Here is a 20,388-nt window from a genome sequence, read left to right as displayed (position 1 = left end):
GAATAAAAACTTTCGAAGTGGAGTACCCGCCATGGTGTAGTGGGTTAAGAGTCTACAGAGGCTACAGAGGTGCAGGTTTGATCCCTGGCCCAATACAGTAGGTTAAAGAATCCAGCACTGCCTAGCTGCGGCTCAGATTCAATCCCTGGCCCCAGGAACTTTCATATACTGCCGGTGCAGTCATAAAAAAAATAAACAAACAAACAAAAAAACCTGTAGAAGCAAGAAGTTCAACGAACCCCAAGAACAAACAACATGAAGAAAATTATACTAAAAGCACCATAATCATACTAACGAGCAGAAAAATTTTAAAAGCAGCCGGGGAAAAAAGACTTTTAATAAAAAGGAGCAAATGTGAAAACGAGAGACTTCTCATCAGAAATAATGCAAACAAAGAGACAATAGAGTAAAATCTTTAAACTGAAAGAAAAATAGGCAATCTAGAATTCTATATGTATCAAAAACACTTTTCAAAAATAAAGACAAGCTAACAATTTTATGACATGAAAAAGATGCAAGAACTCATTACCAGAATATTTGCATTAAAAGAAATATTGGAGAAGTAACTCAGGCAGAAGAAAAATAGTACCAGATGAAAATCTGGGTCTATATAAATGAAGCCACAACACTGGAAATGGTAAATATAAAACACTTAAAAAATCTCTTTAAAAGCTAACTGGCTGCATAAAGAAAAATATTATTACAGCATATTATGAAGTCTTTGACACATGCAGAGACAAAAATAATTTTTAGTACTATTGGCAGCAATGCCACAAAGGTCAGGAAATCAAAGTGGAATATATTATTGTTACTATTAGGTTCTTATACTATTCATAAAGAGGTATAATATTATTTGTACACACTATTGAATTAAATATGTATAAAATAAACCCTAAATCAACCACTAAAAAAGTGAGAATAAAGCCAACAAAAGAAATGCAATGAAACCACTGAAAATGAACTAATACAAAAGAAGAAAAAGATGGGACTTCCCATTGTGGCTCAATGAGTTAAGGACCTGACATTGTCTTTGTGAGGATGTGGGTTTGATCCCTGGCCTCATTCAGTAGGTTAAGGATCTGGTGTTGCCTCAAGCTGTGGTATAGGTGGCAGATGTCACTGCGATCTGGTGTTGTAGGCCTCAGCTGCAGTTCCAGTTCTACCCCTAGCCTGGGAACTTGCATATGCTACAGGTGTAGCTGTTAAAAAAAAAAAAAAAAGAAAAAAGAAAAAGAGAAAAATAAAAAAAATGGCAGATGGAACAGCAGGTAGAAAAAAACAAAAGCCAGATGATAAATTTAAAGTAGATTAATAGTCACAATAAAAACCACAATTACAAGGCCGAGACTGTCAAATTATATTTAAAAAACAACACCCAGTATATGATGACTATAAGAAATCTGCTTTAAATATACAGACACAAATGACTTAAAAACAACGAAAAGTTTTGTCATGCTATAATTAATCAACAGAAATCCTGAAAGAGTATGTAAATACTACATAAAGTGTATTACAGAGCAAAGAATATCGCCATAGGAAAAACAGTCATTTCATAAAGATAAAGGGGTCAATTTATGAAGAAAATACCACTAAAGGTTTATACGACTAATAATAGAAATTCAAAACGTCTGAAGTAAAAAATGATAAAACTGAAAAGAATAGGAAAAAATCACAATTACAGTGGTGACTTAATACCCCTCTCTCAATAACTGATAGAACAAGTAGGTAAACAATCTGGGAAGATACATGACTCTAACAACACTCCTGACCCAACCCTCAACCCAACAGCAGAATACACATTCCTTTCAAGCGCACACAAACCAATTACCTGGACAAATTATATTCTGGGTCATAAAATAAGCATCAGTATATTTAAAAGGATTCTCAAATCATACAACATACTCTTTGATAACAATAAAATTAAGTTAGAAATTAGTAACAGGAAGATATCCCTGAAATCCCAAGCATGTAGAAATTAAATACTTTTAAATAAATCTGTGTGTCAAGGAAGAAATCAAGAGAGAAATTTAAGAAGAATCAAGTTAATGAAAATGGAAACACAACACACTGTAATTTGTAGGATGCTGCTAAGGGAGAGTACTTAGGGGGAGAATCTAAAGCGCTAAAAGGCTACATTAGACAAGGAAAAAAAAGGAGTTCCCATCATGGCTCAGCAGAAATGAATACAACCACCATCCATGAGGATGCAGTTTCAATCCCTGGCCTTGTGCAGTGGGTTAAGGATGTGGGGTTGCCATGAGCTGTGGTGTAGGTAACAGATGCGGCTCAGATCTGGAGTTTCTGTGGCTGTAGGCCGGCAGCCACAACTCCAATTCGACCCCTAGCCTAGGAACTTCCATATGCCATGGGTGTGGCCTTAAAAAGACGGGGGGGGGGGGGGGGTGTCTCAGATCAATGACTTGCGCTTCCAACCTGAAATGCTAGAAATGGGAAAGCAAATTAAAACTAAAGTAAGCTGAAGAAAAGAAATAACAAACATTAAGAATACAGATCAATTAAATTGAAAATAGGAAAACAAAAATAGAGAACAATCAGTGAAACCAAAGGCTGGTTCTTTGAAAATATCAATAAATTTGGTATACCTCTCATCAAACTGACTAGGAAAAGTAGCTAAGACAGGAGGCCAACACTACAGAATCTACAGACAGTAAAAAGATAATAAGGGGCCATTATAAACCACTTTATTCCAATAAATTTGACAACATGGATGAAATGGATAGATTTCTTGAAAGAAAAAGATTACCAAAGTTTACTCAAGGAAAAAAAATAGGTAACCTGAAAAACCATTTATCTATTAAATAAACTGAATTTGTAGTTAAGAGCCTTCAGCAAAGAAAAGTAAAAGTCTGAGCCCACATTGCTTCATTTGGTAAATACTACCAAGCACTTACAGAAGATACAATACCAACTTTACACACACTCTTAGAGAAAAATTAAAGACTATGGATTACTTGCCAATTAATTCTATAAGGCTAAGAATTCCTTGACTCTGAAACTTGAAAAAAAAAAAAAAAGACATACATTATAAGAAAACAAAAGACCTTCTAGAACATGAAATACCAAGTTCCCTAACTATGTTTTACAAATCATTTCCAATGATACATTGTTGGGAGACATGTTTCTACAGTATTTTCTTAGCCTCTTTGCTTCTATTTTCTATGCTGAAAATTCTATCTTGTTCTGCTTTACTTTATCCCTTATTCCTGCTTGAAAAACAGTGGCAGTGCTGGTAAATGACTTAAGCTTAAGAACAAAGACCTGAAGGCATAAGTTAGTTATCCATGTGGTCAGGCTGAATGAGGACTTAATGTGTTGGTCTAGGCATGCTGGACCTGTGCAGATAGGCAAGCCATTTGCACAGCATGGTATGTCCTCTAAAGAATGAGAGGAAGATGAGCCTCGTGGCCCCAAGGGGTTTATGAGGGGTCTTTAGTAGGATATGCATTAGCAAGGAGAACCCAGGTGCAAACCTAAGCATGCTGTCTGCAGAAGCACAGTGGTGATTCTCTAGGTGCTATGCATAGATAGCTGACACCAAGCTTCCTCAATGCTCATGATTGTTAAATGCCTAAAGGGCAGAATAAAAGCTTAACCAGCTACCAGATATGTGACTTTTAAAATAATAGAAGAACTATATCCTGCACCTACAACCCCCTCCTCACTTGACATAATCCTAGAGAGCAGTATGGTTTCTTGAGGCGGCGCTCTTAGTCCCTGAGACCGTGAGTCCCCCAATTTCCACAATTAAGATAAACGTCTCTGTGTCTTGTTTTATGTTAACTTTTTCCTTAAGTTTCACAGCACCTGTTCTTCAGCCCTCACCTGCTGAGCTGGTCTCGGCAATGTATAAAAGATTAATCTATCACAACCAAGTGGTGTTTATCCCAGGAAAGCAAAGTTGATTAACATTTGAAAATCAATGTATTTCTATTAAGGAACTAAATAAGGAAAAATATATATCATTATTAATAGATGCAGAAAAAGCCTCTTCCCAAACCCAGCACTGTTAATGATCAAGGAAGGCTCTCATCCGCAAATTACAAATAAAAGAGAATTTCCTCAATCTGATAGAGGGCATATATGAAAAACTGTCATCATAAATATTTCATGTTGGAAAAAACAACTGCTTTCCTCCCTAACATCGGATACCAGGCAAAGATGTCTGCTCTCATGACTTCTATTCAACACTGTACTGAAGGTTCAGGACAGTACAAGCAGGTAAGTTAGGCAAGAATGACCACAAGACTTGTTGGCAAGGACGTGGAACAACCAGAACTCTTATACACTGGTGGTAAAAATGTAAAATGGTAAAACCATTTTGGACAACAGTTTGGAAGTTTCTGAAATAGGTAACATATAGCTAAGCTATGGCACAGTCACTATACTCCTTAGTATTTATCTAAGAGAAACAAAAACATATCCACATAGATAATAACATAAATATTCGCAGCAACATTTTTTAATACCTAAAAACTGAGAACATTCCATATACCCATCAACTGGTGAATAAGTAAATTCAAGTATATTCATACAATGGAACACCACCCAGCAATGAAGAGGAATAAACCATTGATATATGTAATACTGCTGAGTCTAAAAAAAAAAAAAAAAAACTACCTATTAGTTTTCTAGCTAGATAAATACATTACTGAAAGAAAATAGTCAATAATTCCTATATGCTGTATTTTTTCAATTATATAAATTCTAAAAAATATAAACTAATTCATAGTAGAGAAAATATTAGTGATTGCCTGGGGATGGGGTAGGAGATGGATAGATTAAAAGGAACCTCAACATTTGGAGGGAATGTATTTTTATTACTTGATTGCAATGAAGACTGCATGTGTGTCTACACACGTGAAGACTTACCCACTCCCTCAACCTGATGAAATATATCTTCGAAAGACCTTTATCCAACATCATGCTTAACAGTCAAGTATCAATTTTCTTCCCTAAGCAAAGATCATGAGAACTAGGAAACAATGACCACTTTGACCATTTCTAATCAGTACTAAACTGGAGGTTCTAGCCATTGTACTAAGTCAAATGGAGGAATAAAGGAACGGAGGAAGGAAGGAATAAAGGGAGAAAAGAATAGCAGGAGGGAGGGAGAAAGGAAGGAAAGAAACAAAGACGAAGAAGGAAGTTAGTTAAGGAAGGGCATAAGGGTCAGAAAGTAGGAAGTAAAACCAAGCTCTACTTGCAGATACCATGACGATCCCTAGACCACCCTCAGGAATCTACACTGCAAGTACTAGAACTAAACAGAGATTTTGGCAAGATCATAGGAAACAAGCTAAGTACTTCAAATTCAACCGTATTTTTATATACCAGTAAAAAATATTTGGAAAATGAACTTAAAGTCAATTCTATTTACAAACATTTAAGGCAAGATTGAAGACTTAGGAAGAAGTTCATCAAAGGATGTATATGACCTCTACACTGGAAACTACAAAACACTGTTGAGAGAAATTAAAGACTTAAATAAATGGAAAAATGTATACCATGTTCATGAATTGAAATACGATTGTTATGTTATTTCTCCCTATATCAAACCACAAACCCTGTCACAATTCTAGCTGGTAATGTGTAGCAACTGATAAGCCAATTCTAAAATTTAAGTGGCAATTCAAAAGGTCTAGAATTTCCAAAACTGTCTTGAAAAACACCCACAATGTTAGAAGACTTACACTAGCTGACTTTGAGACTCACTATGAATCTACGGTAATAAACAAGCATAGGGAATGGCAAATGGATCAATGGAATGGAGTACAGGAACAAGACCTGAACCTGAATCAGTCATTCGATTTTCAATAAAGGAACGAGAAATCCAGTGGGAAAAGGAAAACCTTTTTGTCAAATAGTCCTGGAATAATTGTATATTCATATGAAAAAATGAACCTAAACTTCTGTGCCATACCATAACCAAATATTAATTTGAGATAGATAAAAGTCCTAAAAAAAAAAAAACCAGGAGAACATCTTTGTGACTTGGTAGTTAGGCAAAAATATGTTAGGACACACGAAGCAATAACCATGAAAGAAAATAGATCATATAAACTTCAAGTTTAAAAACTTCTGCTCATTAAAGACACTACTGGCAGAGTTCCTGTTTTGGCACAGAGGTAATGAATCTGACTAGTATCCAAGAAGATGTGGGTTTGATCCCTGGCCTTGCTCACTGGGTCCAGGATCTGGCGATGCTGTGAGCTGTGGTGTAGGTCGTAGATTTGGCTCAGATCCCACGTTGCTGTGGGTGTGGGGTAGGCCGGCAGTTGTAGCTCCAATTCAACCTCTAGCCTGGCAACTTCCATAATGCCATGGGTGTGGCCCTAAAAAGCCAAAAAAAAAAAAAAAGACACCCCTGGGAAAATGAATATGTAAGACAGATACAGATTGGGAGAAAATACTCAAAGAACACATATATGCTAAAGGATTAGTACCCAGTGTATGTAAGAAGTCAAAAAGTCAATAAAAAAATAGTCCAATTAAAAAATGGCCAAAATATTTGAGCAGATACCTCATAGGGAAGATACATGAATAGCCATTAAGCACATGAAAAAGTTCTCAACATCACTGGTTATTAGGAAAATGCAAATAAAACCTATTATGATACCATTATATGCCCACTGAAATAATTAAAATATGTCTTGATATCTGAATTTGTGTTGGTACCAGTTCTCCAAGTTATATGACTTCTGCCAACTAGTGTTACACAACTCCAGTTATAGGAGTGGAGAAAGAGTAAATGTTTGGACCTAATCAAACAAATACGATACAAGGGCAAGAGCCTTGAACACACTGACACATTGATCATGGCTTTAGATTAGATAGAGAAGGAAATAAATACAAGGTATTGCGGGGAAATGCGGGGTAAGGGAATTTGATGATATTTGACTATCAAATTTATGAATGCAAACATGCGAAAATGCTGATTTTGCTTTTATTAGACTATGTGGTTTTCCACACAGTATGCAACTTATACTCCATGTAATAAGAATCAAGAAGACAATTATAGAAAATAAGTTTAATACCTTCTATGCTGTATATTTGCACTTTTTCCTCAGGCACAGTGACTGCTTCCCACTGATGATCCTTAAATTTAAAAATAGATTTTGGTAAAAAATAATTTTTTTTCCTGCTTTAAAGCTCCTTTAAACTTCATATACAAACAATAAAGGTGTTTTGTTTTGTTTTTTTACTAAGTATAACTAAGTAACACATTTCTTGCTACATCAATTGATTACACATTATACTTGTCACATTTAATATTTGTTAATTCTTAAAGGTAAATGACAGTACTGATTACTTTTTTGAATTATAACTCTTTTTTTGGGCCACACCTGTGGCATATCAAAGTTCCCAGGCTAGGGGTCAAATCGGAGCTACAGCTGCTGGCCTACGCCAGAGCCACAGCAACACCAGATCCGAGCCACGTCTGCAACCTACACCATAGGTCATAGCAACACCAGATCCTTAAACCACTGAGCAAGGCCAGGGATTAAACCCGAGTCCTCATGGATCCCAGTCGGGTTCTTTAACTGTTGAGCCAGGAAGGAAATTCTAAATTCCTATTCTTGATCAAAAAAAGAATGATTATCCATTAATATTTATTAGAGTATACTTTTAAAAAAAATTACCAAATCCTAGAGTTCCCTTTGTGACACAGCAGAAACAAACCCTACTAGTATCAATGAGGACTTGGGTTTGATCCCTGGCCTCACTCAGGGGTCAGGGATCCAGCAATGCCATGAGCTGTGGTGAAGGTCACAGAGGAAGCTTGGATCCCATGTTGCTGTGGCTGGTAGCTATAGCTCCAATTCAACCCCTGGCCTGGGAACTTCCATATGCCATGGGTGTGGCCCTAAAAAGAAAAAAAAATTACCAAATCTTGTCATTTGTCCTCTGCAATGTTTTGTGAAACCATAGTCATCCTCCAATTTCCATGCATTAATCACCACCGGGGCCTGTGAGTGGGCTCTGTGTTATGTCCTTAGATACAAACATTGAATGCATATCAATAATAACCTAAAATGTTTTTCCCTCCCGAGTATTTTCCTTGAACATCTGTATAAATGAATAAAATAATATGAATTCACCTAAAAATCTCATAGTAACAATTAGAACCATTCTTAAAAGATGGGATCTAAAGCCTTCCAGGAACCTTATGAGGAAAATAGATCCAATTCTTTAGCTATTTAAGGAACACTCATCCTACAGAAATTCCACTAAATCCTCCACCTCTTCCCTGTACTCTGAGGGCACCATTACCATTATAATGGCAGCCTCCAGCTAAGGTGCTAACTCTCCCAGACCTCAAAGCCTCAGGGTCAGGAGGAAAGGGTTGGTATCCTCTTCTCTCCCCAGTGCTTTGAGCAGTTTCTTATTTCTCTGTTGTAAAACCTTGCTCCTTAATGGCACACATGAGCTGGCATACATACCACGAACTTCGAAGAGACTCTTCTTCATATATGGAGACACCTGGTTTAAAGCCTTCCTTTTTTAAAAAAAATGTCTACATTATATAAATTTTCAAACATGCTTTTAAAAATAGAAATCATAGTATAACGAATTCAAACTATGCCCTTACTCATATTACCAATAGGGTAATAGTTCCAACAGTTACCAATAGGAGTTCTTGCTGTGGTGCAACGGGATTGGTGGTATCTTGGGAGCTCCCTTGGGAGCTCCCTTGGGAGCTCTGGGATGCAGGTTCTATTCCCAGCCCAGGCACAGTGGGGTAAGGATCCTGCATTACCTTAGCTGCGGCTTAGGTCACAAGTGCAACTCAGATCTGATCCCTGGCCTGGGAACTCCATATGCCACAGGGCACAGAAAAAACCAAACCAAACCAAACCAACAACCCCCCCCAAAACCACTTACCAATATATTGTGCCCACTTGTTTCGTCTTCACCCCCTACTCTCCCTCCATTACACTCTCTTCCTCTTGACCTCAATTTTTTATTCAATCTCTCACCCCAGCCATCAATTTAAAAACCCCTCCCTTGAATCCATACCTCGCTTTAGCTCCTTCTATGTTCTTCCCCTTAATTTGTCTTTACTTTCTCTACAAATAGTTCAACTTTTCAAGACAGCCTAATTCCAATACTTAGTGAAACTGCTCTTTCACAGATCACCAGTTTTTATTTAACACTTGTTTTGACAGTAATGATCATTTCCTCCCCTAAAACACAGTTTTATGATTATCCAGTAACATTTATTACTGGATAAATATAACTCTTCCTTTGCCTTTTATAAGTTGATACCTTTTTAATATGTTCTTTTTTAGCCGGTTCGTCAAGTGCCCTTCAGGCTAGAGTCCCTTCTACCTATCCTGTATAAATTTGTGTTCTTCTCAGTTCTCTTATCTAGACACTCCTTAAGTCCCATGCTTTTATTTATCATCTAAATATGGAGAGCTTCTAAATCTCCACCGATGGCTCAGGTAGTCTACCCTGAACTTCACACCAATATATCCAACTGCCTACAACAGGTCTTCAGCTGAATATCCTACAAGCACCTCCAAATCAAAACACTCAAGGCTGAACTCATCTTTCTCATACAGAAATTATCATCCTGTGACAGCATCTCCATCCAACCAGTTACCAACTTTCATTAATCCTTCTTCTTTTTATTATAAATAAATACCATGTCTACTTAATTCTTCCTCTCAAGTTTTTCTGGAATCCAACCATTTCCATCCTTTCTCAATGTCACTTTCCAAGACTATGCCACCACAATTTCTCTCACCTGGATTACTACAAAAGTCTCCTAACTGCCTCTGGTCTTGTCCCTTTTAAACCTTTTCTCCCCACGAGGGGAATCTTTTATACAGATGTGATCCTCAGTGCCTAGCGAATTATCTGGCACATAGTAAGCTCTTACTAAATATTTGTTGAACTGATGTTATGTCCTACCTATAACCCTTCTTTGGCTCCACACTGCCTTATTTCTTGCCAATCTCCCTTGAATTCTATGCACTAACCATATTACGTATCCTTCAGTTCTTTGAGTATTCTATCTACTCATTATTAAAATATATGAGCCCTTGAGTGAGAAAAAGACAAGTCCCCAATTTAATAAATCTTATGTTCTATGAGGGGAAAATGGGCAAAAAAATCCTAAATAAACCAAAGGATTTTAAATAGCAATATCTACTAGAAAGGAAATAAAACAGGACAATGTGATATGATATGGCTGGAAGGCTACTTTATACTGAGTTATCACAGAATACCTCTATAAGGAGGTAATATTTATGCTGAAATCTAAATGGGAAGGAACTAAGATGCAAAGATCTGGAGGTCCATAGGCAGAAGAACCAGCAAACAGAAAGACCTGAAATAAGCATGATCTAGAATGTGGCTAGAACATAGTAAACATAGAGAACACTCTGAGCGTATGAGCGAAACAACCAGGGCCAGGTGATAAAAGCCATCACACACCATGTTAGAGAGACAACGGAAGGGTCTTAGGCAGTCACAATATTGGAGCATAGCATCTAGGGGAGAAAGAGAGGACAGGAAGAATGTACTGCTGCTCCAGAAATCCAGGGGAGAGAGGAGTCTAACTATAACTGTGGGAAGAAGAGTCTCTCAGCACCTCTAGACCAGTGTCTGGAACACAGAAGGCATTTAATACTTAAAAATGCATTTTATTCTATCCCTGTCACGTATAATACTATAATTATTTTCTGGTCTGAATCTTCCATTAGACCAAGCAAGTGAAGTCAGAAACCACATCAATCCTATTCTATCCTCTTCTCCCAAAATAAAATCCAGTTCCTAAAGAAAATCCAGTTAACAATACTCCTACAAACCCTGCAGAGATTAACACACTAATGAAAAGCATAGGTATCCCTGAGTAGTGGTGCTAGTTTTTGGAATCCAATTTTCAGTAAGCATTCTAAGAAGGCATGTTAAAATAAAAAGAAAGGAATGTGGAAATCCTAAAAGGCATTTGGCTCATGTTTGTCTACAGAGTTTACCTGGAACAAAAAGCAGGATTTTAGAAGAGACAGACAAAAAAAAAAAAAAAAAAAGCGTAAAAAGCCTCTTTATATTATCAGCAGCCACAATTAGGTTAGTAAATGCAGATCAATTCCCGCTCAGATCTTGTCAAAGTGACTACAAGTATGCGAATGTAGCAAATACTAAGTGCCAGCTATTTGGAAACAATGATTCAAGAATTTTCCTCAGATTAAAAAGAGGTCAGTAGAAGACATACCACTTGGTTGGAAGGTTTAAACACAGCAAAGACATAGCACAGAAACAAAAGATCTAAAATTCACTTCTAGAGGCAGATCAGATGGCAGAGGAGTAAGACATCTTGCTCACCTTCTCTCAAAACACATCAAGAAAACACATCTACATGTAAAATGACTCGCACAGAACATCTACTGAATGCTGGCAGAAGAACTTAAAACCTTCAAGAAGGGCGAGAAACTCTTGACATAACTGGGTAGAACAAAAGGAAAAAAGAGAGAGCAAAAAAAGGAATCAGACAGGACCAGCAGTCCTGAAAGGGAGCTGTGAAAGAGAAAAGGAACCCACATCCTGGGAAGCCACCTAACTGACCAGGAGGATCAGCTTAGACAGAGGGACCTCAAAGTCACCAAGAAAAGCAGAGCAGCTGGACTAAGGAGGTCAAAGTAGAGTGAGAGCCACAGAGATCATCTGAACCACCAGCCCGGACACCACAGCCTGAGACACTCGGGTGGGGGCTGGGCACTGAGACTCAGGCTCCGGGGGAGAGGACTAGGCTGGCTGTGTGGGGGACAGCCTGAGGGGCTAAGGAGTGGTGCACTACAGACAGGGGAGCAGTGTGCTACAGGCTGGGGAGTGGAACGCCACAGGGGAGGGAACCCAGGAGAAGAGCTGGGTCTGCAGGGGAAGCAAGGCTCCACTGTTGAGGAGGGTGAGAGGAGGAGGGGCGGAGCGTCAGAGGAGTCTCCTTGGGCCTGAGCATGTGCCCGCATGCTCTCAGAGGGCAGGGCCGCCGTGGTGCAGGCTACGGGGGGCGAGAAGCCACTTGCTCAGGCTACAGGAGATTGGGCGCTTCTTGTCCAGGCTGTGGGTGGCCAGGCACCTCTTGTGTGGGCTGAGGGTAGTGCTGGGCTAAGTGCAATGTGGTGCCTCTTGTGTTATCTACAGGAGGCATGGACAAATTGCGATGGTCTTCTCAGAGGCCGGAGGGAGGTGTGGCCTGCCACCACTGGGGGCCAGCAAGTTGGCTCTGCTTGCAGTCCAGTCATCTCAGGGGTTGGCCAAAAGGAAAAAAAAAAAAGAGGGCACTGCAACCACACACCACACATTGTTGCTCTCAGGCCCCTGGGAACACACCAGCCCTGCAGCTGCCACTGCCAAGCACTCTGGGTGGTGTGCAGATGCTTGATCACTGTCCCTTCCCAAGACCCTACAACTAGGAGCAGTTGGTGCAGCACCTCCTGCATGGCCTAAGTGGGACGAGGTGCTTCTTGCATGGTCTACAGGTGGCGGGGGCAAATCACCACAGTTATCACTGACTCCAGAGGTGGCTGTGGCCCACCAACACTAGAGGTCCATGAATACGCACCCATTTGCGGCCCCAATCACCTCAAGGCACCACAGAGGAGGGCACTGTGACCAAACAGCACCTGTTGTTGCTCTCACACCTCTGGAAGCACACCAGCCCTGCTGTTGCCACTGCCAAACATTCCAGGCAGTGCCCACACACTTGATCTCTGTCACTTCCCAGGATTCTGCAGCTAGGAGCAGCCTGTGCAGCACCTCCTGTGTGGGCTAAGTGAGACAGAGTGCTTCTTTCATGGTCTACAGGTGGCGGGGGCAAGCCACCACAGTTATCACTGATTCTAGAGGTTGGCATGCTACCAGCAGGGGGTCTGTGAACAGGCACCACTTGTGGCTCCAATCACCTCAGAGGAAGGCTTTGCAAATGAACACTAGCTGTTGTGGCTCTCATTCTCCTGGGAACTCACACACCCTGCTGCTGCCACTGCCAAATGCTCTGGGCACCCTGTCAATCTGCATAAGGCTCATTCCCACTTCCCAGGGCCCTGCAACTAGGAGTAGCCAGTGGCACCTTCCTGCAGGTCCTTGCTGCTGTTAAGAGCCCAGCAACCAGGCACTGACTATGAGCCCTACCCATTGCCTCTTTCTCCCTGGAAACACACTCAGCACCCCGGGAGTAATAGCCTGCTCACACCAAAGAAAAAGACAGCAAATATCCAAACTCCCACACCAAAAATAAATAGTAACCCCCCACAAAATACAAAGGGGTGCTCTTGCATAGAAGTAGCCCCCAACACTACAGTTTGGCTTCCCTAAACCCACAGAAAAAGAAAAACTTAAGCAAGATGTAGAAGCTCAGAAACCATTCCCAGTTAAAGGAACAGGACAATTCACCTGAAGTAGCAAAAAATGAAACGGACTTCTGCAGTCTGAAAGACATTTAGTCCAAAAGGGAGACAGTGAAAATACTGAAGGAATTAAGGCTGAATATCAACGAATTAAGAGCAGAGATAAACAGTAATGTAGATTCCTTTAGAAAAGAACTAGAAAATAAAAGGAGGAACATAAAAAATTAGAAAATTCATCTGCAGAGACACAAACTGAGCTAAAGGCACTAAAGAGCAAAATGAATAATGCAGAGGAACAAATTAGTGACTTGGAAGATAGAATAATGGAAATCATCCAATCAGGACAGCAGACAACAAGCCAAATGAAAAAACACAAAAGCAATATAAGGGATCTATGGGAAAATATAAAGTGGGCCAATCTACACATAATAGAAATTCCAGAAGGAGAAGAAAAAGAAAAGGGGATTGAAAATATATTTGAAGAAATTATGGCTGAAAACGTTCCAAATATAAAGGAAACTGATATCAAGACACAGGAAGCACAGAGGGCTCCAAACAAGTTGAACCCAAACAAGCCCATACCAAGACACATTATAATAAAAACGGCAAAAGTTAAAGACTAAAAGAGGATTCTAAAGGCAGCAAGAGAAAAACTAAGTGTTAACTATAAGGGAACCTCCACAGTGCTATCAGCTGATTTCTCTACAGAAACACTACATGTCAGAAGGGAGTGACAAGATATATTTAAAGTTCTGAAAGGAAAAGATTTGCAGCCTAGAATACTCTATCCAGCAAGAATATCATTTAAAACAGAAAGAGAAATAAACAATTTCTCCAACAAACAAAAGCTAAAAGAGTACAGCAATACTAAATGCATTCTAAAAGAAATACTGAAAGAGTTTCTCTAAATAAAAAAAAGAATTAAGAAGAAATAGGATGGAGGAAACCACAATTGGAAAGCAATCATTTAAATAAGCCATCATACAAATCTAAACATGAAGATGTTTAAAAAAAGAAAAAGACTTCAAAATCATAGAATGTGGGGAAGGAAAGTAAGAAAAAAGACTTCAAAATCATAGAATATGGGGAAGGAAAGTAAGAAAATATATTCTTTTTTTTTTTTTTTTAATAATGTGTTTAAGCCTACATGACTATCAGGCTAAAGCAAGCAGATACAGGAAAGGATTAACATACTTAAAAAACAGGGCAACCACAAATCAAAACCAAACACTACATTCAAAAAAACTAAAAAGAAAAGTACTCAAGCATAAAATAAACAGAAACCATCCAACCAAAAAAAGAATGGAAGAAAAGAGAAATATAGACTCAACTGGAAAACAAGGTTTAAAATGGCAACAAATACATATCAATAATTACCTTAAATGTCAATGGACTGAATGCTCCAATCAAAGGACATAGTGTGGCAGATTGGATAAAAAAGCAAAAACCTACAATCTGCTGTCTACAAGAGACTCTTCTTAGGGCAAACGACACATATAGACTGAAAGTGAGGGGATGGGAAAAGATATTTCATGCCAATGGACAAGACAGGAAAGCAGGAGTTGCAATACCCTTATCAGACAAAACAGACTTTCAAATGAGGGCCATAAAGAAAGACAAAGGAGGACACTATTTAATGGTAAAAGGATCCATTCAAGAAGAGAATATTACAATCATCAATACATATGCCCTTAATATAGGAGCACCCAGACACCTACAACAAATACTAACAGACATAAAAGGAAAAATTGATGGGAATGCAATCATAGTAGGAGACTTTAACACCCCACTCACATCAATGGACAGATCCTCTAGACAGAAAATCAATAAGGCAAAAGAGATCCTAAATGACACAATAGAAAAATTAGACTTATTTGACATTTTCAGGACATTACATCCAAAAAAACCAGAATATACATTCTTCTCAAGTGCACATGGAACATTCTCAAGGATGGATCACATATTGGGGCACAAAGCTAACCTTAACAAATTTAAGAGTATAGAAATTATTTCAAGTATCTTCTCTGACCACAATGGCATGAGAGTAGAAATCAACCACAAGCAAAGAAATGAGACAAAATTAACTACATGGAGACTAAACAACATGCTACTAAAAAACCAATGGGTCAATGAGGAAATCAAGAAGGAAATTAAAAAATACCTTGAGTCAAATGGTAATGAAGACACAACCACTCAAAATCTATGGGATGCCACAAAAGCAGTGCTCAGAGGGAAATTCATAGCAATAAAGGGCTTCCTCAAAAAGAAGAAAAATCTCAAATCAACAACTTAACTTACCACCTAAAAAGAATTAGAAAAAGAGGAACAAATGAAACCTAAAGTCAGCAGAAGGAAGGAAATCATAAAAATCAGAGAGGAAATCAATAAAATAGAGATTTAAAAAACAATAGAAAAAAATTAATAAAACCAAGAGCTGGTTCTTTGAAAAGGTAAACAAAATTGACAAACCACTGGCCAGAATAACCAAGAAGAGGAGAGAAAAAAATCCATATAAATAAGAAATGAAAAAGGATAAATCACAACAGATACAGCATAAATACAAAAAACGGTAAGAGAATACTCTCAACAACTGTATGCCAACAAATTTGACAACCTGGAAGAAATGGACAACTTTGTAGAGGCATACAGCCCACCAAAAGTGAATCAAGAAGAAATCAATTGAATAGACTGATCGTTAGAAATGAAACTGAATATGTAATAAAAACATTCCCTATAAACAAAAGTCCAGGACCAGATGGCTTCACAGGCGAATTCTGCCAAACATACAAAGAACTTATACCCATCTTTCTTGAATTTTTCTGAAAGGTTGAAGGAGGAGGAGCACTCCCAAAGACTCTCTGAAGCCACCATCACCCTAACACCAAAACCAGACAAAGATACTCCCCAAAAAGAAGATGATATGCCAATATCTCTGATGAATATAGACTCAAAAATTCTCAACAAAATTTTAGCCAACTGAATCCAACAACATAGAAAAAAGATCACACACCACGACCAAGTGGGATTCAGCCCAGGTTCACAAGGACGGTTCAATGTACGCAAATCAATCAATGTCATACACCACATTAACAAAAGAAAAGTCAAAAACCACATGATCATCTCAGTAGATGCAGAAAAAGCATCTGACAAAGCCCAACATCCATTCATGATCAAAACTTTTACCAAAGTGGGTACAGAGGGCACCTTAATATAATAGAAGCTGTTTATGACAAACCCACCTTAATATAATAGAAGCTGTTTATGACAAACCCAGAGCAAATATACTACTCAATGGAGAAAAGCTGAAAGCCTGCCCACGAAAATCTGGAACTAGACAAGGATGCCCACCTCACCACTTTTATTCAACATGTATTGAAAGTCCTAGCCACAGCAATCAACAAACAAAAGAAATAAAAGGTATCCAAATTGGAAGAGAAGAGGTAAAATTGTCACTGTGTGCAGATGGCATGATACTGTACATAGAAAACCCTAAGGACGCCACACAAAAACTACTCAAACTGATCAACAAATTCAGCCAAGTAGCAGGACATAAGATTAACATTCAGAAATCAGTCACATTTCTGTATACTAACAATGAAATACCAGAGAAGGAAAACAAAAATATAATGCCTTTTAAAATTGCACCCCCCAAAATTAAATACCTAGGAATAAACCTGACAGGAAGGTGAAAGACTTACATGCTGAGAACTATAAAACTTTAGTCAAGGTAATTAATTAAAGAGGATGCCAAGAAATGGAAAGATATTCCATGCTCCTGAGTTGGAAAAATTAATATTGTAAAAATGGCCATACTACCCAAGGCAATCTACAGATTCAGTGCAATCCCTATCAAGTTACCCATGACATTTTTCACAGAACTAGAACAAACAGTCCAAAAATTTATATGGAACCACAAAAGATCCAGAATTGCCAAAGCAATCCCAAGAACAAAACCAAGCAGGAGGCATCACTCTCCCAGACTTTAGGCAATATTACAAAGCCACAGTCATCAAGACAGTGTGGAACTGGTACCAAAACAGACATACAGACCAATGGAACAGAACAGAGAACCCAGGAATAAACCCAGACACCTATGGTCAATTAATCTTCGACAAAGGAGGCAAGAATATAAAATGGCTAAAAGACAGTCTTTTCAGCAAATGGTGCTGGGAGAACTGGACGGTCACATGTAAGTCAATGAAACTGGAACACACCCTAACACCATGCACAAAAAAAAACCAAACTCAAAATGGCTTAAAGACTTAAATGTAAGACGAGACACCATCAAACTCCCAGAAGAGAACATAAGCAAAACATCCTCTGTCTGATGTCAACCTTAACAAATGTTTTCTCAGGTCAGTCTCCCAAAGCAACAGAAATAAAAGCAAAAACAAAAACCAATGGGGCCTAATCAAACTGACAAGCTTTTGCACAGCAAAGGAAACCATTAAAAAAAAAAAAAAACAAAACAGACAACTTACAGAATGGGAGAAAATATCGTTTCAAAGGATGCAACTGACAAGGGCTTAATCTCTAAAATATACAAACAGTTTATACAACTCAACAGCAAAAAAGCCAACAATCCAATTGAAAAATGGGCAAAAGACCTGAACAGACATTTCTCCGAAGAGGACATACACATGGCCAACAGGCACGTGAAAAAATGCTCAACATCACTGATTATTTGAGAAATGCAAATCAAAACTACATTGAGGTACAACTTCACACTAGTCAGAATGGCCATCACTAACAAGTCAACAAACACATGCTGGAGAGGGCGTGGAGAAAAGAGAACCCTCCTGCACGTGGGCGGGAATGTAAATTGGTACAACCACTATGGAGAACAGTACAGAGGTACCTCGGAAAGCTAAATACAGAACTACCATATGACCCAGCAATCCCACTCTTGGGCATCTATCTAGACAAAACTTTGATTGAACAAGATACATGCACCTGTATGTTCATTGCAGCGCTATTCACAACAGCCAAGACATGGAAACAACCTAAATGTCCATCGACAGACTAAGAAGATGTATATATACACAACGGACGACTACTCAGCCATAAAAAGAACAAAACAATGCCATTTGCAGCAATATGGATGGAACTAGATACTTTCATACTGAGTGAAGTAAGTCAGAAAAAGACAAACACCATATGATTTCATTTGTATCTGGAATCTAATGTATGCCACAAATTAACCTTTCCACAGAAAAGAAAATCATGGACTTGGAGAACAGACTATGGTTGCCCATAGGGAGGGGGAGGGACTAGGAGGGACTGGGAATTTGGGCTTAATAGATGCAAACTCTTGCCTTTGGAATGGATAGGCCATGGGATCCTGCTGCATAGCAAGGGGAACTATGGAGCATGATAATGTGAGAAAAAAAAACATATACATGTATTTGCCACTGGGTCACCTTGCTGTCTGTGCATTAGAAAACTGAAAGAACACTGAATGTCAGCTATAAAGGAAAAAATAAAAATCATCATGTATGAAAAAATAAAATTCACTTCTCAATACATATACATGTATTTGCGACTGGGTCGCAAAATGAAAAAATAAAATTCACTTCTCAATACTACCATAACAATCAATCCTACACTATTCTTAAATAGAAGATTCTACAAATGAGTAAGTCCATTTGTCATTATGTGTCAAGGTTACATCTTTTTTTTTTTTTTAGGTTGCACCTGCGGTGTATGGAAATCCCAGGCTAGGGAGCTGCAGGTGCTGGCCTTCATCACAGCCACAGCAACTCCAAATCCAAGCCACATCTGCAACCTACACCACAGGTTGCAGCAACAGTGGATCCTTAACCCACTGAGCAAGACCAGGGATTGAACACCCATGCTCATGGATACTAGTCAGGCTCTTAACCCACTGAGCCACAACTGGAACTCCTGTTGATGTTATTTTTAACTGCGTGCCTCTGTATTTGAATAACTATTATCTTTTCCAGATTCAATTCATTTTGTTCATGTGAATGTTAAATTTTATCATTAACATGTAATTTCCTTCTGAAAAGCTTATGTTAAAAAACTAGCATTAGGCATTCCTGTTATGGTTCAGCAGTAATGAACCCAACTAGTATCCGTTAGGATGCAGGTTTGATCCCTGGCCTCACTCAGTGGGTTAAGGATCCGGCGTTGCCATGAGCTGTGGTATAGGCTGCAGATGTGGCTTGGAAATGGCATTCCTATGGCTGCAGTGTAGGCCAGCAGCTACAGCTCCAATTCGACCCCTAACCTGGGAACTTCCATATGCTGCAGATGAGGCCCTAAAATGAAAAAAACAAACAAAAAACCTAGCATTAATTTTAGCATTTTTTCTGTTACAATAAAACATCAGAAATAATTTTCATTTCTAATTAGCTTAATAGGTTACCATGCTAATCAAAACTACTGGAGGTAACAGTAATAACTATTAAAACAGCAAGAAAATAAATATACAAAGAAATCCACATTCTTTTTTTTCTTTTTTCTTTTTAGGGCTGCACCCGTGAAACATGGAAGTTACCAGGCTAGAGGATGAAACAGCTGCAGCTGCCAGCCTTTGCCCCACAGCCACAGCCACAGCAAATCTGAGCTGCATCTACAACCTACGCCATAGCTTGTGGCAATGCTGGATCCCTAACCCAGTGAAGGAGGCCAGGCAAAGAATTCACATCCTCATGAAGACTAGTTGGGTTCTTAACCTGCTGAGTCACAACAGGAACTCCCAGAAATCCATATTCCTAAACTGAATGACAATACTGTGCGTGCGTGTGCGTGTGTGTGTGTGTGTGTGTGTGTGTGTAGACACACACATATAAAATGGTACAGAGGGAATAAAGCTTACATCATTGTCTCCAGCGATGTAGAAAGACAGAGTCTGGCTCCCAAGATTAAAATCTATCCAAAAGTCCTCAAGTTTTTCATCTGATGGTATTTGCAGCTAATAAAATAAACATATAAAACTAGTACACCACGCTTTCAAAAGTGACGAAAAAAAATTACGAGCATGTTATAG

The 20,388-nt window shown here is 38.7% G+C and overlaps 1 protein-coding gene across 1 annotated transcript in view; it reads right to left on the bottom strand.

Annotated features, from left to right (window-relative positions):
* SYCP2 (synaptonemal complex protein 2) overlaps window positions 1–20,388 on the bottom strand; it is a 78,110-nt gene that overhangs the window by 45,472 nt on the left and 12,250 nt on the right. The window contains exons 12-13 of the mRNA XM_047770539.1: window positions 20,218–20,313; window positions 7,056–7,116 (exon numbers count right to left, since the gene is read on the bottom strand). Of these exons, the coding sequence (XP_047626495.1) occupies window positions 7,056–7,116; window positions 20,218–20,313 (157 nt within the window). The remainder of the gene's footprint in view (window positions 1–7,055; window positions 7,117–20,217; window positions 20,314–20,388) is intronic.

This window comes from Phacochoerus africanus, chromosome 3 (genome assembly GCF_016906955.1).
Source record: "Phacochoerus africanus isolate WHEZ1 chromosome 3, ROS_Pafr_v1, whole genome shotgun sequence".
Lineage (NCBI taxonomy): Eukaryota > Metazoa > Chordata > Mammalia > Artiodactyla > Suidae > Phacochoerus > Phacochoerus africanus.
This window is presented reverse-complemented; position numbering and strand designations above follow the sequence as displayed.